The 27,574-nt window shown below is 39.0% G+C and overlaps 1 protein-coding gene across 2 annotated transcripts in view; it reads left to right on the forward strand.

Moving 5' to 3' along the window:
- The window catches only part of limch1b (LIM and calponin homology domains 1b), a 265,697-nt gene that overhangs the window by 173,194 nt on the left and 64,929 nt on the right, over positions 1–27,574 (forward strand). For both annotated transcript variants that reach the window (XM_079391189.1, XM_079391188.1), the window contains 2 exons: positions 2,187–2,297; positions 14,146–14,344. In XM_079391189.1, coding sequence (XP_079247315.1) covers positions 2,187–2,297; positions 14,146–14,344 — 310 coding nt within the window. The remainder of the gene's footprint in view (positions 1–2,186; positions 2,298–14,145; positions 14,345–27,574) is intronic.

A 27,574-nucleotide genomic window follows, 5' to 3' on the forward strand; every position in this document is an offset into this window, starting at 1 on the left:
GTGTCGTACATAAATCGCCAGGGCAGGCTCACTTCGAAACGCCTTTTCAAGATGGTAGAATGCCTCTTGGAGTGGGCACATCTCAACCTGCGTTCATTGAGAGCAGTTCATGTGCCCGGCATACTGAACCAAGGAGCAGATATGCTCTCTCAAAACAACGTCCCCTCAGAGGAGTGGATGCTCCACCCACAGACGGTTCAGAAAATCTGGAGGATCTTTGGCAGGGCAGAGGTTGACCTCTTCGCCTCCAAAGACAACTCTTACTGCCAAACTTACTTTTCAAAGAGCGAGGACGCATTGGCCCACGAAAGGCCCAACCTCCTACTGTATGCATTTCCCCCGATCGCTCTGATTCCTCAAGTAATCAGGCGAATCAGAGAACACAAGCACGAAGTGCTTCTGGTGGCCCCGCCCTGGAAGAACCATCACTGGATCTCAGGCGAACAGAACGATCTGGTACCCCCAGCCCGAGCCGTGGGCCCTGCATCTCTGGGCTCTCGACGAGAATCAATAGATCTCCCTGAGAATGTCCTAAATACCATTTCGCAGGCTAGAGCCCCGTCTACGAGACGCCTCTACGCCTTTTAGTAGTCTGTTTTCGCCGCCTGGTGTGAGGGCCATGGCGAGGAAACAACAGCATGTGACATATCAGTGATATTGTCCTACTTACAAGAGCAGCTGGATAAGGGTCGCTCCCCTTCCATGCTCAAAGTCTATGTGGCAGCTATAGCAGCTTATCACGCTTGTGTAGACGGACAGTTGTTGGGCCGGAACAACTTGGTTGTCCGTTTCCTGAAGGGTTCTAGGAGGCTCCATCCTCCCCGACCCCTCACAGTCCCTGCATGGGACCTGCCCACGGTCCTGAGAGCCCTCAAAGGCTTCCCCTTTGAGCCACTACAATCTGCAAGCTTAAAAACACTGTCACTCAAGACCGCTCTGCTGCTGGCGCTAGCATCGGTGAAGCGACTAGGTGACTTGCAGGCTCTCTCGATAAGCCCTGCCTGTCTTGAGTTTGGGCCTAACGACTCTAAGGTCATCCTAAAGCCAAGACACGGTTATGTCCCTATGGTGCTCTACACTCCGTTTAGGGCCCAGGTTATTACTCTCTCTGCGCTTCCTCCTCCTGAGGAGGACCAGGAGTTTAACCTTCTCTGCCCGGTCAGGGCAGTGAGAACTTACATCGAGCGTTCCGCACCCTTTAGGCAATCAGAACAACTCTTTGTCTGCTTTGGAGGTCACACCAAGGGGTCTCCGGTCACAAAGCAGAGGATTTCTCGATGGTTAGTTGACGCTATCACACTAGCATACTCCTCCCTGGGCCTCCAGAGCCCCATTAGAGTGAGAGCCCATTCCATGAGAGGCATGGCCTGTTCCTGGGCGTGGTCTAGTGGTGTATCCACGGCTTTGCAGGCTCGGGTTTATCTGCTTAAAGTGGTACACGCCTATCTAAGCGGTCTATTCTCAGGCATAGCCTGATTCCTCAGAACGCTCTTGGCCCTATTGCTAGTGCTAAGGCTGTACTTATGACCGTTGAATGATTATCCAGGGCCGGGCTGACCTCTACAAGTTCAGTTTTCATGCCTCCTGCAGGATTCTTCCTGCTCATAATTGGTCCCTCTGAGCCTTTATTGCTCAAGGCCAGTTGTATCAGTCGTTCCTCTTCATGGCATGGCGGGATTGTATATGTTCCCCATAGCGTATAGCAAATGCAGTACGAGTGAAGTATCGAAAGGGAACGTACTCTGTTACTTACGTAACCTCGGTTCCCTGAGATACGGGAACGAGTACTGCATACTGTGGCATGCCATTCTGCTGCAAGTCTCAGGTCGTCGCTTCAGTCGAATTGGCCTGATTTCCTATGGCGAAGCACCCGCATATAGAGCTAGATGGCCCCGACCTTCTGGTCGCTGATGAGCCATTGGTTCGTTTTTATTTACTGCACGAACCAATGGCCGTGCAGTTACACTGCGTGATTGAAAAAGTCTTCAGTCCTCTGAGAAAAAGGAATTTTTCCCCATAGCGTCTAGCGACGCAGTACTCGTTTCCGTATCTCAGGGAACCGAGGTTACATAAGTAACCGAGTACGTTTCTGTGCAGCTGTTCTGAAGGCACTTTGTTAATGAGTGAGTGAGCTTATAGATAAGAAGATACACTGACTGAGGAATATTTTGACTGTGTTCCTTTAGGTTTTGATCAACATCTACTGGCTGGGCCGAGCAGCCAATAGCAGCACCACATACAACGGGCCCACGCTGGACCTGCACAAGTTTGAGGGATTGTTGTCACAGATGAGAAAGGTATAAACAAATCAAAACCACTTGCATTTCTATCTGTCATTGACACTAGAAATGTGATTTCATATAATTGTTGGCATGTACAGAACAGAACATCATTCTGATAAATTTCTGCATATTTATTAGTTTGTCATGAATCCTCAAATCAGAGATCACAATATAATAAAGTTGGAGAGTGGACTCTTGTCTTGGACTTCGTACTACCAGGACTTTTTCAGATTTTTGTGGCACAAACAAAATATTGCTGTGGATTTTCTAAAATATTGTGTTGATGTTTGCAGCATTTTTGTGTTTTGCAGTGGGAATCCACCAATAATTAATAAACATTTTTGTAATTAGTATTAGTAACAAGAAATGTGCAATTACATTTTGGTGCATAATTATAGAAAACAGTTGTGCACAAGACAATGGTAAAATTCCAACAAAGAAATATGCATATTTCTGCTTTTCTGAAAATATACAACTGTGTTAAACACACATACATGCACACTTTTAACAATCTGTTATGTTATTCACTATTGTTCTTACAGTTTTTAAAGCTTAAATATAGTTGAGGTCGACCGATAGTGGATTTTACCGACCCCGATAGCTAAGTTGGACCACACTGGCCGATACTGATTAATCAACTGATAGTTTTTAAAATGGATACTGAATGAAAATTAAAATAGTGCTTTACTGTTTAAAAAAAAAATAAAAACAGTACTGAACCATAATTTGTAAATGAATAAAAATATTGATATGAATTATTACATTAATAATTAAAGTTAGTTCATAGTTTATTAACTAATGTTAACAGAATACATTTTTCATTTACATTACACTTACATTTAGTCATTTAGCAGACGCTTTTATCCAAAGCTACTTACAAATGAGAACAATGGAAGCAATCAAAAGTCAACAAAAGAGCAATGATATGCAAGTGCTATAACAAGTTTCAGTTATCTTAAAGCAATACACGTAGCAAGTTTTTTTAAATTATATAATAAATAAAAAGAAAACAGAATAGAAAAAGATTAGAAAAGGTTTTGTTAGTTTTTTTCTTAAAAAGAAAACAAGCAGAAAATGAATAGAGTGCAAGTCTAAAAGGGACAAGTTTATTTTATTATTTTTTAGAGGTCTAGAGTTAGAGGGTCAAATAAAGTTGGAAGAGATGTGTTTTTAGCCAATTCTCAAAGATGGCTAAGGACTCAGCTGCTCGGATTGAGTTGGGCAGGTCATTCCACCAGGAGGGAACATTTAATTTAAAAGTCCATGATTTTGTGCCTTTTTGGGATGGCACAATAAAGCGACATTCACTTGCAGAACGCAAGCTTCTAGAGGGCACATAAGTCTGAAGTAATGAATTTAGGTAAAGCGGAGCAGAGCCAGTGGTGGTTTTGTTGGCAAACATTAATGCCTTGAATTTTATTTGAGTCAGTGCAAACTGATGAACAGAGGTGTGACGTGCATTCTTTTTGGCTCATTAAAAATTAATCTTGCTGCCACGTTCTGGATTAATTGTAAAGGTTTGATAGAACTGGCTGGAAGACCTGCCAAGAGAGCATTGCTCCATAGTATGGACAGAACAAGAGATTGAACAAGGAGTTGTGAAGCATGTTCCAAAAGAAAGGGCCTGATCTTCTTGATGTTGAATAAAGGAAATGTGCAGGACCGGGCAGTTATAGCAATGTGGTATGAGTAAGTCAGCTGATCATCAATCATAACTCCAAGGTTTCTGGCTGTTTTTGAAGGAGTTAAGGTTGATGTGCCTAACTGGATGGTGAAATTGTGATGAAACAATGGGTTTGATGGAACCACAAGCAGTTCTGTCTTGGCAAGGTTTAGTTGAAGGTGATGGTCCTTCATCCAGCAAGAAATGCGAGCAGCTATCGTCGGATCATCAGGATAGAATGAGAGGTAGAATTGAGTGTCATCAGCATAGCAGTGGTATGAAAAACCATGTTTTTGAATGACAAAACCTAGTGATGCCATGTAGACAGAGAAGAGAATGTACTGAGCCCTGAGGCACCCCAGTAGTTAGATGTTGCGACTTGGACACCTCACCTCTCCAAGATACCTATCTGAGAGGTAAGACTCAAACCACTGCAGTGCAGTTTCTGAGATGCCCTTTGCCAATAGGGTTGACAGGAGGATCTGGTGGTTAACTGTGTCAAAAGCAGCGGACAGATCCAGCAAGATAAGTATTGAAGATTTGGAATCCGCTCTTGCCAGTCTTATTGCTTCAACAACTTATTGCTTCAACAAGAGCAAGGCAGTCTCAGTTGAATGTCCACTTATGAAACCAGACTGGTTGCTGTCGAGAAGGTTGTTCTATGTGAGAAAAGCAGAGTCTAGGTAGAACACAACTCGTTCAAGTGTTTTTGCAATGAAAAGAAGAAGGGAAACCAGTCTGTAGTCATCTAAAAGAGATGGGTTAAGGGTGGGTTTCTTAAGTAGTGGGGTTATACGAGCCTGTCTAAATGCTGAGGGAAAACACCAGTGTGAAGGGATGTGCTGATGATGTGAGTAATGCAGGTACAACTGCAGGAGAAATGGCTTGATGGAGATGAGATGGAATAGGATCAATCGGACAAGTATTAGGATGATTAGAAAGAATGAGTTTGGAGACTTCTGCCTCAGAGAGTGAAGAGAAGGATGTGAACGATTGTATGTTTGCTGGTAAGATGTGCTTGACAGGTTGTGGTGTGGAAAATTGTGCACTGATGGTTTTAATGAAGAATCTGGTAAAGTCGTCAGCTGTTAGAGTTGATGAAGGAGGGGGAGGAGGAGGACAAAGGAGTGAAGAAAATGTTTTAGAGCATGCGAGAGTTAGACGAATTGTTAATTTTGTTATGATAGTATGTCCTTTTAGCAATGGAGACCTTAGCAGAGAAGGAAGAGAGGAGTGACTAATACACATTAAGGTCAGTAGGATTTTTTGATTTGCACCACACCCTTTCAGCAGACCTGAGCTTAGAACGATGTTTGTGGAGAACATCAGCCAAGGGGCAGAAGGGGTGGTACGGGCTGGCCTGGAAGACGAGGGCAGACAGTGTCTAAACAAGATGTAAGAGTGGAGCAGAAAGTATCAGTAGCTGTCACGGCCATGGACTGTCTGTGTATTTTGCTCCCCATTTGATTGTGTTCATTGAATCCAGGTGTCTCTCGTCAGTTTCCCTCGTTTCACCCTGTATTTAAAGTGTAGTCTGCCCCATGTTTCCGTGTAGGGTCTCTTACGTCTTTGTGCTACGTGTGTCTCCTGCCTGCCCTGTGTTACCCATTGTTGGAATATTAAAACTGTTGTTTGTGAATTCTCCTGCATCTTGGCGTTTTTTGCTCCTCCTCCAATTGTGATGAGAATACCCTTAAATTAAAGCTCAGTGTGCACTTTACGCCCATATTCATTATATAACTGTAACTTGAATATATTTTGGTCAGCAGCTAAAATAATAAAAATTGTGCCTGTGTCCAAATATATATGGACCTAACCGTATATTGAAAAATGTAGGAGCTCATTAAAAAACTTTAGTCGCACAAAGAGAATGTATCATATAATGTGTTTTTCTTTAATGAAGGGATACAAGACAAATAATTCTAAGAATACAAATACTAAATATATATATATATATATGTAAAATAATCTGATATGAATCGGATGTGTGCATTTGCACCTTTTAGTATCGACAGCATTTCAGATGTTTCTCCTAAAATTCCTTAGGAGTAGAAACAAATGAGACATGATAAATATTTGAGAAAAATAAAATCAAATCTGAGAATGCGGTGGAACAAATAGAGTATATCTCTTTATTGTCTTGCTGCAATCTCTATCAAGACTCCAATATTGAAATATTTTATTGCTCAGTGGTTTCTCTTTCTAAGCTCATGAGACTTAGCTGTGACTCTCATAAATGTCTAATTTTAGAATCAGTACACTGTAAAAAGATTGCTGTAAATTTTATAGTAACGTACTGGCAGCTGGATGCCAGTAAGTTACTGTAAAAATGGTTACAGAATTATTACTGTAATTGCATTTACAGTATAATAATGGGTTTACTGTATTTTCATTTACAGTATCAGTGCTGTAGTGTTTATTTTCATGTAGTTTAAACATTTTTTAAACAATCAAATTGTGGTACAACACTGTAATCCATGATTTTTACCACCCCAACCTCATAAAAATCACAATAACTCATGAGCATTAGTTCTGATAATATTCTTTTTAATTGTTGAACATTTTCTTTTTAAATGTACAAATTACAAGTCTTGATCTCTAGGATGAACTATCTGAAAAAAGGGCATCACCACAGTCCCCTGTTTTGTATCATGGCAAAACATACACATACTGAAAAGCAAAAACAAGTAAGTACACTAACAGTCAAAAGTTTTTGAACAGTAAGATTTTTGATGTTTTTAAAGAATTATCTTCTGCTCACCAAGCCTGCATTTATTTGATCCAAAATACGGCAAAAGCAGTAATATTGTGAAATATTTTTGCTATTTAAAATAACAGCTTTCTATTTGAATATATTTTAAAATGTAATTTATTCCTGTGATCAAAGCTAAATTTTCAGCATCATTGCTCCAGTCTTCAGTGTCACATGATCCTTCAGAAATCATTCTAATATGCTGATAAATATAGAAATACTACTTAGAAATTACTACTTTTATTTAACAAGGATGGTTTGAATTGATCAGGAGTGAAGATAAAGACATTTATAATGTTACAAAAAAATTCTATTTCAGATAAATGCTGTTCTTCTGAACTTTCTATTCATCAATGAAACCTGAAAAAATTTGATTAATAATAATAATAATAGTTTTTTTGAGCAGCAAATCAGAATATTAGAATAATTTCTAAAGGATCATGTGACACTGAACACTGGAGTAATGATGTAAAAAAATTCAGCTTTGATGACAGGATTAAATTACATTTTAAAATATATTCAAATAGAAAACATTTATTTTAAATAGTAAAAATATTTCAAAATTGTACTGTTTTTGCTGTGCTTTGGATCAAATAAATGCAGGCTTGGTGAGCAGAAGAGGCTTCTTTAAAAATGTTTTAAAACTTACTGTTCAAAACCTTTTGACTGGTAGTGTTAATACAATTAAATAATGCAGTAAAAATGAGTTTGTGTTGTTGTGTGAAATTTCAGTAATTTTGACAAAGTTGACAAGCTCTCAGGTGAGAAACAGCAGGATGGGATTCAGGCAGATCCTTGTTCTTTGCACCTTCTTTCCAGAATTCCAGCTAATCTGTGACTTTCAATGCATTTGGTGCCACAAAGACTGACTGTCTGAATGAACCTGCAAGCACAAGAAAAAAAAAAAGCTTTTATTTTTCAAAGCAGTATTTACAGAATTTGCCTCAACTGTTAAACTTGGTGCTGTATGCACTTTGATGTTAATAAAAACGTTATATACTACATCTGAATACACCTATAAGGGAAGGTGCATAATTAGTTGATAATCCATCACATTTAAATGATTAAAGCTCAATTTTTTACAATGCATTCTCAAACACTAGAGGAAAGTGCTAGAATGCGGAATTAATGGGTTTGATTCCAGGGGCGGCTCTAGGGTGAGTATATATCCGGGGCTTAGCCCAGAGACATTAATTTATGTATCAGAATACATGGGATACAAGTCAAATAAAACAGGCTATGCTGAAAATTTACATTGGCTGAGTGGCTTGTTTTTTTTTTTTTAAAGCGACAAGTATAATTAATTATAATTTGCACTTACAAATTGCATAAATAATATTATGAAAGTAATGTTTTAAATATAAACTTAAAAATATGTAATGATAGAAAAAAAAAAAATAGAATGATACCTTGACTTGAATTTATATTTCTGTGAAACAGGAAGCCATGGCTGGATAATTTCATGTTCATAATCACCCTGGCTTCCTGTTTCACAGAAATATAAATAGGAGGGAAAACAAAGCCCAAATTCCCTTAATCATCCATCACAATGAGAAAAACAAAAGTGAGCTTCATAAATTAGTGAAGTGACTTTAAGAAAAGAGCTAGAGTGAAAATTCCTATTTCCACCATCAGGGTAATAATTAAGAATTTCCAATCAACATAAAATGTTACGAAACTGCCTGAAAGAGGACGTGTGTCTATATCGTCCTAATGCACGGTGAGAAGGAGAGTTTGAGTGGCTAAAGACTCTCCAAGGACCACAGCTGGAGAATTGCAGAACATTTGAGTCTCAGGGTCTGAAAACCTTTAAAAAAATGTCAAACATCACCACATGGGAGGGTTTCAAGAAATATTCTCCTATCTCATCCAAAAACAAACTCCAGCATATTCGGTTATCAGACATGACTGGAACTTCAAATGGGACTGGCTTCTAAGGTCAGATGAAACTATAAAAATGAGCTTTTTAGCAGCAAACACTCAAGATGGGTTTGGTGAACACAGGAATAAAAAGTACCCCATGTGTACAATGAAATATACTGCTGTATTTTTTATGTTGTGGGCCTATATTTCTGCTGAAGGTCCTGGACATCTTGTTTAGACACATAGCATCATGGATTCTAGCAAATACCAACAGATAAAATCAATAAGTGACTGATTCTGTTAGAAATCTTATAATGGGTCATGTTTGGATCTTCCAACCGTACAATAATCCAAACATAAACCTCAAAAACACGGTATTCATTAATTGCAAAATTAAACTACAATCTAATTAGAGTAGCCCAGGCATGCATCGTCATAGGTCACTATTGTTAAGCTAGTCAGCATTGTAGCCAAGGCTCACATAGTCACAGGCCTAGTCACAGGCCACTAGTGTTAAGCCAGTTGGTATGGTAGCCAAGACTCACTTAGGCCACGTTAAGCCGGTCGGTGTGGTAGGCCCAGGCACACACAGATAGTAATATATGTGGTTCACATGGCTCTTCAAAACAGCAGCAGTACATAGGTCTTGGCGATAGATCTGCTTGTTTGGGGGGTGTTTGTTCTATCCTATTTCGTTCTTTCATGTGTGTGGATATATGCATGCTGCACGTCCACAGTAGCGTAGCATATCTATTCAAGACCAAACACATTCACATTGTCATGTACATTACCATGCCAAACCCTCTGATAGTTGTCATGATAGAAATATGTATAATTAAATATTTCTATCATATATTTCATAATTATTATTATTTTTTTTACACACATCGTTCTTAATGCATTTTACTGTTCAGACACATAATTTAACCTCTTGCTTATAAAGTTTAATTTACACTCTGTTCCAATCGGTCCTCCCTATACACAAAGTACACAACCACCAGGAGGCTTCTTTGCTCTCAATGTTTTAATGAATAGGGCTGTGTGATATTTTTTTTTTTATTTATTCTTCCAGCGATTATTAAAACATGACGCTGAATTATGTTCCTTTCCTTTTAAAGTGGTGCGCTGTCGCCCTTCCTACATAAAATCCAAATTAGTCAAATCATGTATCATGACTGTCATAATATACAGTCTCCCACTGGATGTGCTCAATACTAAATAAGAGTTAAAAGCGTATTGAGCTGTGAAAGAGACTCCCAGGTGGCTTTCTGTGTACGCAATCCGAGATGGAGCAAAACACGGACAAGTAAAGGCTACTTTAGGCTTTAGCTGTGCTTAAATGGACAAATACACACCAAAAATATATCAAAAGCAGTCTGTTATGTCTTCAGTGAACATAAACAGGTGAGAAAGTAATCAAATGTCAGTAAATTAGATCTGTGCATTTGGTCTTGAAGTGAGAAAATAATAAACCTTTTGCTCTTTACTAGATAACTGAATAACTTTAATATGAATCAGTGTATGTTTAATGCATATGGAGAAGACTGTGCAGTGTTTTATTTTTTACATTTGATTACTTTATTCAGTTTTTGCATAGTAGGCTATTAGCTATTTTTAGCAGGTTGAATAATTTTTTATCTTTTTTTTCTATTGTATTTGTAATATATTGTTTGTAATATTATTTATTTTAATTGTATTACTGACTGTTTCAACTCACTGTTGACAGTGAAACAGCTCTAAAAAAACAGCTTATGGGATTGAGGGACTTTTGGGGGGTTTTATGAATGCACTGAAAGGGCCTCCTGACAAAATTTTGCTTAGGGCCCCCAGAAGTCTTGGACCAGAACTGTGCACCGCTGCATCTCTTTTGTGTGGTTGGAAGTGAACTAGTTGTGAAATGTATTTTGTGTAGTGTTGAAATACTGGTCATGAATTAATAATTTGGAAAGAGAAATTGGAAATATTAAATGGGAATATTAAACCACTTGTATATAACATGATGGCTGCTGAAGTCCCAGTGCTCCATATGGCCGGTCCGTCCCAGCTCATTTTACAATGGAATTCACTTCAGCACATAATGATCAGCACATAATTTAATCACCTCAGAATAAGTTTGCAACTGCTTAGCAACACCCACAACACCCTGCCATTTTCTATGGGAAAGCACCACTCATATTTTCCTCAGAAAAGCTAAATATCTGAGTATAAAGCAAGTTGAGCCTGATTTGGGTTGGGTTCTGAATGAGTACCGTATTTGGCTTAAAGAAAATCACTCCACCTCTGTCCATCATTCTTTGAGGTCATTATTGGAAGAGAGTGTTTAGGGTCTCTTCAGATGGGCTTACATCACTGCACTAAACCAGGGCTGATATCTTTTGTAGATCTCCAGGGAATACAATGATCTCTGTGTATATCATTGGGCCAAATAACAATGTCTTGGCTGTTTTGTGCAGTAGACTTTTTTTTTGTTAATAAATTATTAACGTAAAAAAAAATCTAAAATGATATGGACCCTAAAAATTATGTGGACTTCATTTTCTGATGTCTTACTAACATTTTCTTGTCTATAATTGTGTAGAAAAAGACTTTATCAAACATTTAATGTGTGACAGCCAATGATGTCACTGGACTGCAATTTATTTTTTCCATCATGTCATGTGTCCTTTGCATGAAAAGTGTTTCCCCATCTGGTTAGATAGTTACAAACAGACAAATCCTGGACTGATCTGGGTTCAGTCACAGTGCTGCAGGACTTTAATGAAAGGCTGGATTGTGTTTTGGTGACAGCACAGCCAACTGAAAAAGAGCTGACTTGAGCTGTGATCTGTTGTTTCTTTAATCAGAGAGCTGCACTTTAAGTGCCAGTGCATGACAGTCACAGCAATATAATTATATAAACCTCAATTCCTCTTTGAGTTCATCTGTCACACCTCATCCATTCCAGATCTTGCTTGTTCTCTCCATGGTTATAATCAGGAAAAGCCAGTAGTGGGGATTTTGATTCATCAAGTGACAAGTATTTTAATTCCATTCACCAAAACAATTTGTACAGCAAATCATTTAGTGACTCTTTTTATAGATAATGTCAAAATCCTGCCAACTATGCTGTTCGCCTGCATGCTGAGGAGAAGCGTCTGTGGCTTTTTTGTTAGGGGCAGTCGTGGCCTAATAGATAGAGAGTAGGACTTGTAATATGAAGATTGCGGGTTCGAGTCTCAGGTCTGGCAGGGATTGTCGGTGGGGGGAGTGAATGTCCAGTGAACCGCTCTCTCCACCCTCTATACTACAACTGAGGTGAGACCCTTGAGCAAGGCACCGAACCCCCAACTGCTTCCTGGGTGCCGCAGGTGTATGTTCACGGTGAGTGTGTGTTCACTACTGTGCGTGTGCACTTGGATGGGTTTAAATGCAGAGCACAAATTCTGAGTATGGGACACCATACTTGGCCACACGTCACATTCTTTCCTTTTCCTTACCAAACACAATGTTAGTAGACATCTTTTGATACTGAATCATTCACTCAACATATTCATTCAAATACACATAATTGTTCAGAGGAAATTTGAAAAACAACAAATATTACTCTTTATTACTAAATAATTCATGTCCACAGATAAAATAAGTAACTGGTTTAACTTTCGAACCAAGAATTTGTATCAGACATCAAATGAAGTTCCAACGTATAATTTTTTTTATTTTTATTTTTTATTTTTATTTTTTTTTAAATACAAAACAAAAATGCCCTTAGTTTCAGTCTAGGGCTGTATATAATATTATTATTTTTAACACTACATTCAGAACACCTACAGAACAATAGATTGTGATTAACCAGGGTCTTTACCTTATTCTGATGACTTGCAATTAATTGAATCAGTTCTGCAAAATCTGGGCTGTCCAAATTGTCATCAATAATGGCAGACTGCTGTTTTGTTTGAATAATCTTCTTGTGGGAAAAGGTTGATTCACATAAATTGAGCCAAACAATGCCATCAATGAGGTACAAAATATGGATTATATATGGATTTTATACACTCTTAAAAATAAAGGTGCTTTAAAAGGTTCTTCACATCGATGCCATTGAATAACCATTTTTGGTTCCACAAAAAAACATTCAGTCAAAGGTTTCTTAAAGAACCACCTCTTTCTTACAATTTTATAATCTGAAGAACCTTCTTTCACCACAAATAACTTTTGTGAAACAAAAAGGTTCTTCAGATATTAAAGGTTCTTTATGGAACCATTTAGACAAAAAGGTTATTCTATGGCATTGTGAAGCATCTTTATTTTTAAGGGTGTATAGCCTAGAAAGCGCAAAGAGCGCTCCCAAATCACTAAAAAGCTGTCACTCACTTCAGTTTACCACAATCTCACAGAGTTCCATTTTAATCATTTAATCTCTCTATTTACCTAAAGCATATTTAAATGACGTGCGATCTACCAGTAGATCTATTGACTGTTATCGACTGGATCACCATCGACCATTGGGCACCCCTGGTCTACACTGAACACATAAAAAAGCAAAGGTTTGGGAGCATCAGTTTACAGACTGTGTCACATTGCATCACATTTGCATTGCATCTTTGTCACATTATGGCACTTGTGTCCATTGTGGACACAGTGTTTAACTGTACAAAAGTGTATAAAGGCTGCTTACTTTTGTGGGTGAGTAGTAGCTACACTCTGCATCCTCATCCTCTCTTTTTTTTCCTGTTTTATAACGGGTGGCAGTCAACGTTGCAATACAGTTTTGGAGTGTCAGCTAGTTACTGGTTACTTGTTTTGTATATTTACAATATAATTTTATGTGTAGTAGTAACACAGTATCGATATGTTAAAGCACCGCGGTGTGTTTTGCTTTTCCTCAAGCTTATCAGATCAGGACTGTGACCCACAAGTTGAGATGCACTCATCTGTACTTCTGTCTCCAGAAATAATTTAAGCACCACAAGCTTTTTTCTCCACAATTTAAAAAGCAGATCTGTTAATGTATTTTTGGTCCCACTTTATATTAGGTGGCCTTAACTACTGTGTACTTACATTTAAATTAATTATTTGGTACAATGCACTTATTGTGTACATACATGTTTTTACATTGTACTTATATTTTTAAAAATACCTTTATGTAAGTACATCTGTAATTAATTTCTGTAATTACATTTATAATTACACTGTTGACCCATCCCTTACACCTTAACCCACCCTTAAACCTACCCGTACCACCAAACCTGCCCCTAACCTTACCCATATCCCACCCCAATAGCAGAAAAAGTGTTTTGCAATACAATATGACCACAATAAATACATTGTACTTATTTTTTGATGCAAGTACATAGTAGTTAAGGCCACCTAATATAAAGTGTGACCGTATTTTTTAATCCATTTGTCAGTTGATGAAACTAAAAGCCAAAAGTTTGAATTTAAAAGCCAAAAGCAGTCACAAGAGAGAGACTTCTGTCACTGTGTGAAAATAAATTAAAATTAATCATTAACTTTTTTTTTAAATGTTATTCAATATTGAAACACCACTTGGAGGAATCTTAAGCTGCAAACTTGTTATATTTTATATGTGTTTGTGTGTTTCTCAGGAAGCAGAGGAGTGGGACAGCCCAAAACGAAGCATCAGGGACAGTGGTTACATAGACTGCTGGGAGTCTGAGCGCAGTGACTCTCTCTCCCCGCCGAGGCACACGCGAGACGACTCATTTGACAGCCTGGACTCCATCGGCTCGCGTTCCCATCAAACCCCCTCGCCTGATGGCCTGCTTGCCCACGGCTACAGCGATGGTAAGTCTAACGCACACATTAAAACACAAAAAATGACTTTATGGGTGGGTAATATATCAGTTGAAACAAAAAATTCAAGGTTAATATTTGACAACCAGTATACATTTGGAAGTAATGCAGTTCTGCGAAACAACAAACACATTTGTCCCACAAATCCCCACGGAAGAGAAAATGTGGAAGCTGTTATCCATGGTTTGAAACTGACCCAATGCTAAGCCCTGTTCCCCATACTGACTGCTGCTAATGCCTACTTTCCTAAATGATGCTTGTTCAGCAATAAAAGGTATGTGGAGAAACTGAGCAGTTTGCAAAACAAAACAAGTTCAATTAACAGACATTTTACAGTTTAAACAACAACAATTATTATTTATTTATTTACTTATTGGCAAAAATAGTATTTTAGAAAAATAAAAAAAATGTTTTAATGCATTTTATTTGACTAATAGTAAAAAATAATGTGCAGAGAAGGTGTGATATGCTTATTTTGGACAAAGGAACTTTCAATGTTTTTTTTTTTTTTTTTTTAACTATTCTAAAAAATGTAAGACTATTGTTTTAGGATATACTGTACATTTTGCTTGTCACCCGATCATAATCTCATCCTTTTTGCATATAAAGAGGCTCATGACCAAAGTGTGTAGTTTGGTTAACGTGGTCCAGTTAGCCTTGGTAGAAGCTATAATGTCACTTGCGGCAAAGTTCTTTCTTCATTGATGGCCAGTAAAAATGATCTGTATTTTGACAAAAGAGATTTTTAGATTTCTTGTAAAAATGTTTAATGGATATGTCTAATGGATATGCCATGAGCCAATAATTTAATAGCATAATTTTCCTGCAGCTCTAAAGTGATTAGTCCAGGGGTGTCCAAACTATGGCCCGCTATCACTCCTGTGGCGGCCCGCGAGGGATTTAAAAAAAATGATACGAATCTGCAGAGGTGGGCAAACTACGGGCGTTTTTATCCAGTCTGTGATGCAGTTGTTCCAATATGCAATATCAGTAAAATCCAATAGATGGCGCTGTAGCCTGTAGTGCAGTATATAACCCCTGATCTACACCATGATTTACACCATCCCACCGCTCCGACGCGGCCACCGGAGCTGATCGTGCCCACTCCAGTCAATCCGCGGCACGTTTCAGAAGCGGCTCTCTGCGCGGCTTCACTAAAGAAAGGTGCCTACTGCCTAGTCTATTTTTGACAGACGACGTGTTCAAGCCGCACAGCGAATACAAAATAAGAAGTCAAAATAGCTATATACACTACAAAACTGGCACAATAGTAAATAAGTTACATGTTTTAAAAATGGGAAAGTGTTCATTTGTTTTGAAAAATGCCTTGTATTGGAACTGTTTTAAAAATGCTTAAAAGACTATCCAGTACAGTGGCGTAACTTTGCTTTGAAAAGTGGTGGGGACACCGCACAACTCGTTTTGCTATTTGTTTATTTAATAACCAAATTTACTTGGGGACTGAGTTCAGAGTTGGAAATGCACTTAATTTTCACTTTGATGTACACATGCATCACATTCACAAATATGTCTATAAACATCCAAATAAGCAAAACTACGTTTTGCTTATCACAACACATCCAGGGTAGCTAATATCAATACGCAAGATAAATATGGTGAACTTACCATTTCATGGTCAGCTCAGCTGCAGCGTATTCATTAATTGCACAATTGTGTGTGTGTGTGTGTGTGTATTACGATTCATTCTACTTTGAATTACTTGCATATGTTCTCTTAATACCAGCCGGACAACTTGCTAAAAGCAGGTGTGATCGATGCACGCGCTGAACATGGAAGAATCAACATTACGTCAAGAGTCAAGACAAGCCCACAAAATGTTTCCTCATCCAATCAAATAATTTAACCAATCCTGAACTACGCAAAACCGTGTGTAAAACATGAATGAGAGTTCATTTGTGTTTAAAATGGTTAAACTACTTTAATTAATTAAATAAATGAAATTGTTTTGCTGAATCTTTTTTTTTTATTACGTTTTTATAAAAGCTCTATTTTTTCCTCCCCCACCCCACATGTAAAGCCTAGTTAACGGTAAATGTTGCTACCTATAGCATAAATGTTAAAACATCAACAAAATGTCCAAAAGAAAGTGTGGAAGTGATATAAGAAGCTTTTTAGTGAAGCAGCCACACACAGTAAGTTACTTTGCTTAACACGAAAACATATTATATTTAACTTATGTAAATATAGACATACTGTCGCTAATCATGTTTTTTGGCGGCCACTGGAGCGCGCTGTGATTTAATACAAAACTGAATTAAAGGACTATGAACTAAAGTCATAACATAGAATTGTCCTGTTGCCTAAAAGTGCTTTAACTATTATTCAGCCTTCAATGATGGACAAATGCCAATGTTGCTTATGATTGCAAATGTAAACATTTAGATCCTGGGTTGAATCAGGGTAATTTTTTCCCCAGAATCAGACAAATGTGCCTACTGACAAATAACAAGAACAGGGAGCAGAAAATGTACAGGTAAGAGCAAGACTAAAAGACAGTATTAACATTGTAGACTACAAATACATTTTAAAAGAGGTACAGGATCTGTAGACTAATTATAGGGAAAGGAAACTACATATCCCATGACGCATATCGCGTATCTCGCGATAGTTTCACAACGAGACTTAATATTCATCTTTGAGGACGTTGAAAAGCTTCTGACCGGCGGAAAAAATTGTTAAATGAATGAATTAGATTATGAAGAGTGACGATTTGTAGATGGTGCTTTTCCTTTAATACATACCTTACGCAATCTATTTTTCAGTTACTTTTTAAAAGTGGTGGGGACAATATCGAGCCTGGTAAAAAGTGGTGGGGACATGTCCCACCCGTAAATTACGCCTATGATCCAGTATAAAAACAAATGTTATCCTTCTGCTCACGGTACTGTAATTTTGTGGGGAAAACATGAAAATAATTTGACATTTTATCTTGCAAAGATATGATTTCTTCTTCTGTTTCCCACACACATTTTTATGAAAATGGATATAGTACTGTTTTTTCTCAAGATTCAAGATTCAAGATTCAAGATTCAAGAGTTTTATTTGTCACATACACAATTATACAGAGTATAACCAGCAGTGAAATGTAGGTCAGGTCCGCTCCAAGGACAGTGCAATTATAAAGTATACAAATATTAAGAGAAGAAAAGAAAGTAGAAAAAAAATAAAAAATAAAATAAAATAAAAAGAATAAAATAAAAAGATAGATAAAAAATATAAATATAAATGTGCAGGTCAGTATGTTGTTGACTTAAATAGTACTAAGAGGAATGTGCAAAATAATGTGCAAAAAAGTTGTACAGGGTATATAATAGCAGCAATATGAGGTAGAGAAAAATTATGAATAGCTTATTGATATGGTGATATTTACATGGAGTCAAGTGATGTTATGACACAGAGTTAGAGTTTAGGAGCCTGATGGCCTGGGGGAAGAAGCTCCTCCTAAGTCTCTCAGTTTTTGCCATCAGGCTACGGAAGCGCTTACCAGATGGAAGCAAAGTGAATAGCTGGTTACCAGGGTGATTTGAGTCCTTGATTATTTTGACAGCTCTATTTTTGCAGCGTTTGAGGTAGATGTCCTGCAGAGAGGGGAGAGCAGACCCTGAGATGCGCTCAGCTAAGCGCACAACTCTCTGTAGTGCTTTGCAGTCCTGATTGGAGCTGTTTCCATACCACACTGAGATGCACTGAGTCAATACACTTTCTATGGTCCCTGAATAGAAAGTTTTCAGGATTGCTGGTGAGACCCTGAATTTCCTCAGCTGTCGCAGATGGTAAAGTCTTTGCCTGGCTTTCTTTACCTGTGTTTGGATGTGTGTAGTCCAAGTCAGGTTCTCGGAGATGTTTACACCGAGGTACTTGAAGCTGCTCACCCTCTCCACAGGGGTCCCACTGATCATAAGAGGAGTGTAGGGCTGCTGCTGTCTCTTCCTGAAGTCCATGATCAGCTCTTTAGTTTTGCTCACATTCAGAGAGAGACAGTTGTTCTGGCACCATGATGTGAGTCTCTCTACCTCGTCCAAGTATGCGGTCTCATCGTTGTTGGAGATGAGGCCCAGAACCACAGTATCATCAGCGAATTTGACAATAGATGTGGAGCTGTGAGAGGACACGCAGTCATGCGTGTAGAGAGAGTAGAGCAGGGGACTCAGGACACAGCCCTGTGGGGCTCCTATGTTCAGAGTGATGGAGTTTGAGGTGAACTGGCCAACTTTCACCACTTGAGGTCTGCCGGTGAGGAAGTCTTGAATCCAGTCACAGAGTGAGGGGTTTAGGCCGAGGTCTGTGAGTTTAGATGCCAGCTTGATGGGGACTATAGTGTTGAAAGCTGAGCTATAGTCAATGAATAGCAGCCTTACATAATTTCCATTGTTGCTGTCCAAGTGTGTGAGGGAAGAGTGGAGGACGTGAGAGATGGCATCGTCCGTGGATCTGTTTGGGCGATAGGCAAACTGAAGAGGGTCCAGAGTATCAGGGATGGAGGAGCAAATGTGGCTCTTTACAAGTCTCTCAAAAACCTTCATGACTATAGATGTGAGGGCAACTGGGCGATAGTCATTCAGGCAAGAGGGTTTATTGTTCTTTGGCACAGGGATAATAATGGATTTTTTGAATGAGGTGGGAACCACGGCGGTAGCAAGGGACTCATTAAAGATAGAAGTGAACAAACCAGCGAGCTGATCGGCGCAGGACCTCAGAACACGGCCGGTTATCCCATCAGGTCCGGCTGCTTTCCTGACGTTCACTTTCTTTAGCGCCCTCCGAACCTCATCCTCCGACACGGTGATTACAGGATCATCGCTGCTCTGCCTGTTGCTTCCAGACGCGCTGGTCGGCAGAAACGCGCCGCCGCCGTTGCCATCGAAGCGGCCATAGAAGATGTTTAACTCGTCGGCCAGCAACGGATCTGCTCTCACCTCCGCGGAGGATTTGTTTCCGAAGTCACAGATGGTCCTCAGTCCCTGCCACATCCGTCGAGAGTCGTTGAGCTGGAAATGAGACTCAATTCTCTCTCTGTATCTGTGTTTGGCGGCTCTTACTGCGCGTCGGAGAGCATAGCACGATGCTTTGTACTCGCTCGTATTCCCAGACAGAAGAGCCTCATTGTAAGCGGCGGTGCGTGTGTTAACCGCGGCACGGATTGTTCTGTCCACCCACGGTTTCTGATTGGAGAATGTCCTTATCGTTATTGTTTCTGTAGCTTGCTCGGTTAGCGTGTTTACGAAGCTTAATGCTACATCCGTGAACTCGCTGACGTCAGAAGAACTCGCCCGGAACATGTCCCAGTCGACGTCATCAAGCGCCGCCTGCAGCATAGTCTCTGAGTGGGAGGACCAGCGCGTCACTACTCTCTGCACCGGAGGTTCCTGAACGAGCCTTTGTTTGTATCTCGGTGTTAGAAAGATGGCGGCATGGTCCGATTTGCCAAAAGCCGGTAGTGAGCGGGCTTTGTAGGCATCCTTGAACTGAGTGTAGCAATGATCCAGTGTGTTTGGTCCTCTAGTTGGACAGGATACATGTTGATAAAAGTTCGGCATGACCTGCTTGAGGTTGGCTTTGTTAAAGTCCCCCGCGATGATAAAGGCAGCGTCAGGATGTTTGTTAATGTAGCCGCTGAGCACATCGTGAAGCTTAGACAAAGCCAAGCCAGTGTCCGCCTGTGGTGGAATGTACACAGCAGTAACAATGATCGATGAAAACTCCCGGGGCAGATAAAATGGGCGGCAGATAATGGAAAGATGTTCCAGATGAGGCGAGCAGGAACGCGACAGAATGGAGATATTCCTGGGGTCACACCATTTCTTGTTGATCATGAAACATACTCCTCCACCCCTGGATTTACCGGCCTCTGCTGTTCTGTCCGTCCGAAAGACAGAGAAGTTATCACTCGGCATTACAGCAGTGTCCGGGACCGAGGACGAAAGCCACATTTCTGACAAACAAAGGATGTTACAGTCCCTAATGTCCCGTTGGAAACTAATCCTGGCTCTAAGATCGTCCATCTTATTCTCCAAGGATTGGACATTAGCGAGGAGAATGCTTGGGAGAGGAGGACTGTGAGCCCTTTTCCTGAGTCTGACTCGAATTCCAGCGCGCTTCCCGCGGTGTTTCTTGATCCGTCGCCTCGGGGGGGTGTTGTTTATCTCCGCGTTCCGAAGAATCTCCAGAGGCCACGCAGGATTCGTGGATAAAGTGTCCTGAAACAGGTTGGTGTAGCGGTTTCCAATGTCCAAAAGTGTTTCTATGTTGTAGGTGATCATTGCCGACGTGAGATGTGTAAAAAGAGAAAGTAAAACTAAGTAAAAAGGAAGGTAGAAGCAAATTCTCAGTGGAGCGAACCTAACGGCGTCCGAACACAGCGGCGCCATCTTGTTACAAATTGCGTTTTTTCATCTGAAACGTGCTGTAATTTCCAAGGTGACTTATATAAAGCAATCAAGGTCAAGCACAAAGTGCGCACATCAGGATTGGTGATGAATGAGAAAAGGCAAGTGAGTTTAAATTGTGCATATTCCAGCAACCACGCCGCTAGTTTCAGTTTCGCTTTAAATATTTAAGGCTGGGCGTTTATAATATATGTTTATGGTGAATGCCACTATAATTTGTGTTTGTTTTTTACTTATATTTTTGTTCTTGTTTCTATTCTGAACACTGCAAAATTTACAGGACTTTTTGTGGAGTGTAGGGAATATAAAAACATTTTCTAATGTTTGTAAACGTTTAGTTTATTTTACATTATTTCTGAATGAAATGATAAAATGTGTCTTATACATAGACTTGTACACCAATACAACTCATCTGTGTGTCATAACGTGCTCATAAAAATAGGTAGAGATGGTACAAGAAGAGAACTGCCATGTATGTACAAGTATACATAGTACAGTAGTAAGTGAGTGTCAATTTAGAATAAAAAAAAAAAAATTAAAGCTTCATTTGTCAAACATATTATGCGGCCCGTCACTTAATGTGGAAAATTTGATGTGGCCCTCGAGTCAAAAAGTTTGCCCACCCCTGGATTAGTCACATGGCATTTATGGCCTTAGGTGCGTTCGACTTCATGCAGCACTTAGCAGACCGATCGGCGGCTGACTTGAAGCAGTGCATGCCGGTTAGAAATTTAGTCCGACTTGAACCGGCGCCGACCACACGTCACTGTCACGTGTGGCATCAAAGTAACGCGATAGCGTTTCGAGAGCAGCCGGCTGACTCAGCCGGCGCAATTTCTCCAGAGCGACTGCGGGAGCGCTGATGACGACACAGCTGTTTCACGATTGGCCAAATTCACCACATGACAACAACGACGTGTATTTCGGGTTTATTCTGACAACTTCAGTCCCACTAATGCTCATATACGGACTTTCAAAAAAAAAAAAAAAAAATTAACTTTTCATGTCATCTTCATCTCGTAAATCATGTTTATTAAAAGATTACAATTATTTTTTACTGCAATCACTTTTTTGTTAATTTGTTTATATAGGTTTTGTGCATAGGTTTATTTTGGACCTTTTTCATACAGACCCTTTACAGTATTAAGCTGCATAACCTATTTAGATAATCATTTTTTTATGGAATAAATCAAATGTCAATCTTACAGACTTTTAATATAATGTGGTCATCATGGATTCTGATTGATACTAATTGTCTAGTTGCTGGGTTCATCCATCTTCACTTGCATGTGATAACTGCCAACAACTCTGGCTGGATGTCAACTTAATACAACATTCAGATCACTTTCATAAGCTGGTATAAATCATAATAGAAAGGCAAATAAATTGGGCTTATCCGTAGGCCTGTTCATGGTGTTTACGTATGAATGTTCATGGTGTTTTGTCTTACTAAAATGTGCTTACCTAACTGGAGAAATAGTAAAATAAGTAAACAAATATGTAACATCCTAATTCTTTTATCTGTAATCAAAACCACATTTAGTACATACAATTATTATCTTCATAGATTATTTTTATTAAGTTGCAGTAGCAAAAACACACATAATGAATCATACTGCACAAGTCAAATTTTCAATATGTTCTGTTTATTTACTTAAAACTTGTTTCTGTCGTGATGACACCCTTTCAAAATATTACATACATCTTAAAGGTTTATTAAAACATAAACCAACATAGTAATAAAAAAAGAATCACTTCTAATGAAAATTGTTAAGTGTAATTGCATTGATTGGTTAGTATTAGAAATAACGAGTCACACTGGTGTTGGGTATGGTCCCATGTCCCTTTGGATATATAAAAACAATACTTATTACATTGAACCTTTACTCACTTTCGTTGCTCATTGTGCTCAATTTCATACAACAATAACGGCATTTCTATAGCTTCCAGTTCATCTGCAATAAAGCAAGCAAACGCCACGTGATCTGCCATGACTGAGGTAGATGCAGCAAACTACGAGAGCCCCGAAGTGTCCGACTTCACAACTCCGTTTTCAACTCCGCCCCTGACTGCAAGCGGCTACTCTCGTTGACCACCATCTGTAGCCGTGCTTCAAGTCGAACGCACCTATTGATGTTCAATAGGGAGCCAGTGCAGAGTTGACAGAACCGGGCTAATATGGTCGTACTTCCAGGTTTTAGTAATAACTCTAACTGCTGCATTTTGGACCACCATTTGGAGTTGTTTATTAAGTGTGCAGAGCAACCACCCAATAAAGCATTACAATAATCTAACCTTGAGGTCATAAATGCATGAATTAACATTTCTGCATTTGACTTTGAGAGCATAGGTCTCAATTTAGATATAAGATGAAAAAATCCTTAATATTCCTTAAGCGTAAAGCAATCGTATCTAAAATGCTAGAAAAGAGAGAGTGTAAGGTCTGTTTTTGGTTCTGTTTCATGTTTATGTTTTCATGTCTTTTATTTTGAAGTTCTGTTATGGTTCCTGTTTGTGTCATGCTTTCCTTGCCCTCATGTCTCTTTGCTATTGGTTCCCTTGTTCTTTGTGGCATGCTCTGATTGGTTCCCTTGTTCCTTGTGTCATGTTCTCATTGGTTGTTCATGTCATGTGACCCTCTTTGTTAACTATAAGTAGCAAAGTCCTTGCCTTTGTTTCTTGTCGTGTATTAATGTTGTAACCTGCTGTCGGTGTGTCTAGTCTGTTCATGCTATGCCAAGTCTGTTTCATGTCTAGTCTGTTCTGGTCAAGTCTTTGTTTGGATTTTGGATTTCACGTTTGTCTATAAAGTGCACTTGGGTTCATCACTCCGCTCGCCTCCAGTGGACCCTTTACAGAGAGTCTATAGTTTCTGTTACATCATCAAGTTTTTCTGAGCTATTGGAAATCCTGAGGAATTGAGAGAAATCAGGAAGATTACTTACAAAGCAGCCTTTTGTCGTAGAATTGATGGTTCTACCATACTTGTAACAAGGAGTAGAATTTACAGTTTTAGCTCTATGGAGTTTACACAAGACTAGATAATGATCTGAGATATCATCGCTTTGCTGCAGAATTTCATCACCATTAACATCAATTCCATGTGACAGTATTAAATCTAGAGTATGATTTCGACAATGAGTAGGACCTGACACGTGTTATCTAGACATGCTGATCCCAATGTATCTTTTTAATCAACATGGATATTAAAATCACCAACAATTAAGACTTTATCTGCAGCTAGCACTAACTAGGTAGAAAATCTTAAAATTGTTTAATAAAGTCTGTATGGTGCCCTGGTGGCCTGTATACAGTAGCCAGTACAAACATCACAGGGGATTTATCATTAACACTTGTTTCTCTGGATAATATTATATGAAGCACCATTACTTCAAACGAGTTATACTTGAAGCCCGCTAGGGGTGGGAATCTTCAGGCACTCCACGATCCGATCCGATTCCGATTCCAAAACGATTCTTGATATACATTTTTTCCCCAATTAATTCTTCTGCTGTGCAAATACATCTTTACAACTTTACATCTTAACCAAAATTGGAGTTTCTATGCTTTTTGATTATAGTTGGAATCTCTGTGTGTCAGTTCTGCCATCTTAAAAGTAGGGGTGTGAATCTTGGTTTCACGATTCAATTTTAACACGATGCGTCACATTCTCAGTTTTAAAAATATTTTTTTTACAGTGTATAAGCAGGCTGCTTTTTAAAAGAATTACTCATTTAAAATAAGTGTTCTTTAAGTATCCAAAAGTTTACAGACAATATTTATGGGTTTTTCTTTTTTTCCTCAGCATTATTGCCGTTTGATTATTACTGATGAGATCATAGACAGTGGCAGCTTTAATAGGCTGTATTCAGACTAATGCACAGATCTATTTCAATACATCAGATGTTTTGTCCTGCTCTGAAATCATAACTGACTGTGTGTACATCAGTTTCGTATAAAAGTATTCGAAAATGCAAGTGCATTTAACCGCAGCCACAATCGAGCTTCAGGACAAACAAACACAAAGTGCACGTGAAAGTCTGTCAGTGTGCAAGTTTAGTGCATCTAATAGTACTGCATTCCAAACAAAATAAATGTAATCACATATAAAGCATATTAAAAGCCAAGCTTTATTTTTAGTTTCTCTGTATTATATACATTTTTTATTTGTTGAACATCAATTAAATTCTTACTCTTAAATTGCTTTGGACATTTTTTGTATTTTCTAGTTTGGGGAACAGACACAGTCTCTATAGTGTGATATCTAGGTGAAAAACTCTCTATGTGCTAAGAATTAACTGACTACTTCTTCCTGACCTGGGCCCCAGTTAGTCAAGTACAAACTCTAAGACTAGGTGCCATATTTCTAGAAAGAAGTGAGGCACCACCCCAGGAGGGATGAAGACCATCTCTTTTCAACAGGTCAGGTCAGCCCCAAAAAGTTGTTATATTGTCTATGAAACCTATCTTATTCTGCAGGCACCACTTAGACATCTCGTCACCCCGGTAAGCAGGGAGAGGACTAGAGCATATTACAGTGTCTGGCATCGTACTTGCAAGTTCACACACCTCTTTAACATTATTTTTAGTGATCTCCGACTGGTGAAGTCGAACATCATTAGTGTTGACGTGTATAACAATCATACTGAATTTAAGTTTAGCATTAGCCAGCACTTTTAAATTTGCTAAGATGTCAGGTGATCTGGCTCCTGGTAAACATTGGACTATGGTGGCTGGTGTCTTTATTTTCACGGAACGTAACTGATTGGGGAGAATTGCGTAAGAATTGCGTAACTGAGTGGGGAGAACCTGTTTGATGTTTTGATCGGAAAGGAAGAGCGGTGTTTTGACCCGCAACTATGCCGCCTCACAGGACCGGAACCGAACAATGTACAGGACTCCCTGAGCTAGTCGCATCCAAAGCCATATCTACAGCCCTCACATTCTTACTGTCCTCAACTAAAGTTTGGATGTGTGTCTCTAGTTCTAAAAAAGAAAACAGTAATAGACGTGAATAGAAATATGAATGGAAACGCAAATGACAAGCTAACCGGCTAACGAATGCTAACGTGCTCCACATTTTTTAAGTCACTGAAATAAGTCCATAAAACACATACAGAATATTTGTTCACAAGACTTTGGAGAACTGGATGTGGTAGACTAGAGTTTTTGCTACAAAATAAAGTGAAAATTATCCTGTTCACTCCTTCACAGAAAACAATATATTGATTTAACATTTGTAAAACATGGTTCGTGATCGAAAGCCTGTATGCGAAGGAGTGACAATGGCCATGAATATTTAGTGATTCACACCTGAGAGACAAAGGGCCTCCTATAATGGGCCATCAATATGAATGTGACTGAGGCAGGTAAAAAAGAGTGTGAGGAGAGTAAAATGTTTTTGATTATTATTTGTATTTTATTTACAATACAGTATAATAAAAAATATACACAGTGAAGGTCAAGGACACATGATTGAACATACTGATCTGAACACTGAGACTTGAACAATAACACAACTTTGTGCCAAACATTCATTCATAGTGTTAACACACACTACTTTTATATATTGTGGTTTTATATGTTATAAAACATTAAAGGGGTCATATGATGTGGCTAAAAAGAACATTATTTTGTGTATTTGGTGTAATGCAATCTGTTTATGTGGTTTAAAGTAATAAAACACATTATTTTCCACATACTGTACATTATTGTTGCTCCTCTAAGCCCAGCCTTTCTGAAACGCTTCGATTTTTACAAAGCTCATCGTTCTGAGAAGCGAGGCGTGCTCTGATTGGCCAGCTATCCAGTGCATTGTGATTGGCCGAATACCTCAAGCGTGAGACGGAAATGTTACGCCCCTCACCGTATTGTGGTGATGTTTCAGGGCGCGAGTCACACAAAAACAATAAAACCCATTACAACGAGGCATTTGTTGCATTCAGTGGGGACATAATTACTTATTATAATGATTTATACTGTCTTTTTACGCGTTGCGTTGCATCACACCGCGTAAACATTACAATGTCTGCATTTGTGATCGGAGAAACAAACAACAAGCACTCCTCTATACTGCTCAAAACTCGCGTTTGAATCGTCAGTGGCAGAAATGTACTTACAGTGGTCAGAAGCGCTAGAATGTCCTTTCAAAGTTGGAATTGTCCCCCTTTATAGAAACTGCCTTTTGTGCAAGCCAGCATTGTAGCTTCCAAGTTCAGGAAATTGTCCTCTGTAAAATGTGCTGCACACACTCGAATATTTGCGTTGTACTGCTCTGGAACATTGTTGTAAATACAATTTAACCACCGATTTCTAGTTGTGTCCTCTTTTGGAAGCCTAAACAAAGTAGTTTCGCTTTCACAACGAAACAGCATCTTCAGGACATGGCGCTGGCTGCAGCATCAATACTACAGCGAGAATAATAGTTCTGCCTTCTTTTATTGCATGTACGTTTGGGCGGTGTTATGAAAATCTCTACGTCACAATATTTTTTGTGTTTGAACGAGCCTTTTTGGGGGGGGCATGGCAAAGTCTTAACTTTGATAAAGAATATATCTTTGGTTTTGAGACTTTAGTCTTTGCAACTTCAGGGATCTTATCTATGCACAAACAGCTTGTAACAATCCAAAGAGAAAGGAAAAGTTGAACGCATCATATGATCTCTTTAAACAAACATCCTGGCATTGTTAGACATTTAGACAATGAAATGACACATATTTCAAAATGTTTCACTTGATTTCATACATGTAGCCAGGAATTATATTTTGCGAAAAGTCTAACTAGTAAAATGTGTACAAGTTATGCCACAATAACA

The sequence above is a fragment of the Barbus barbus genome, assembly GCF_936440315.1.
Source record: "Barbus barbus genome assembly, chromosome: 33".
Taxonomy (NCBI): Eukaryota; Metazoa; Chordata; class Actinopteri; order Cypriniformes; family Cyprinidae; genus Barbus; species Barbus barbus.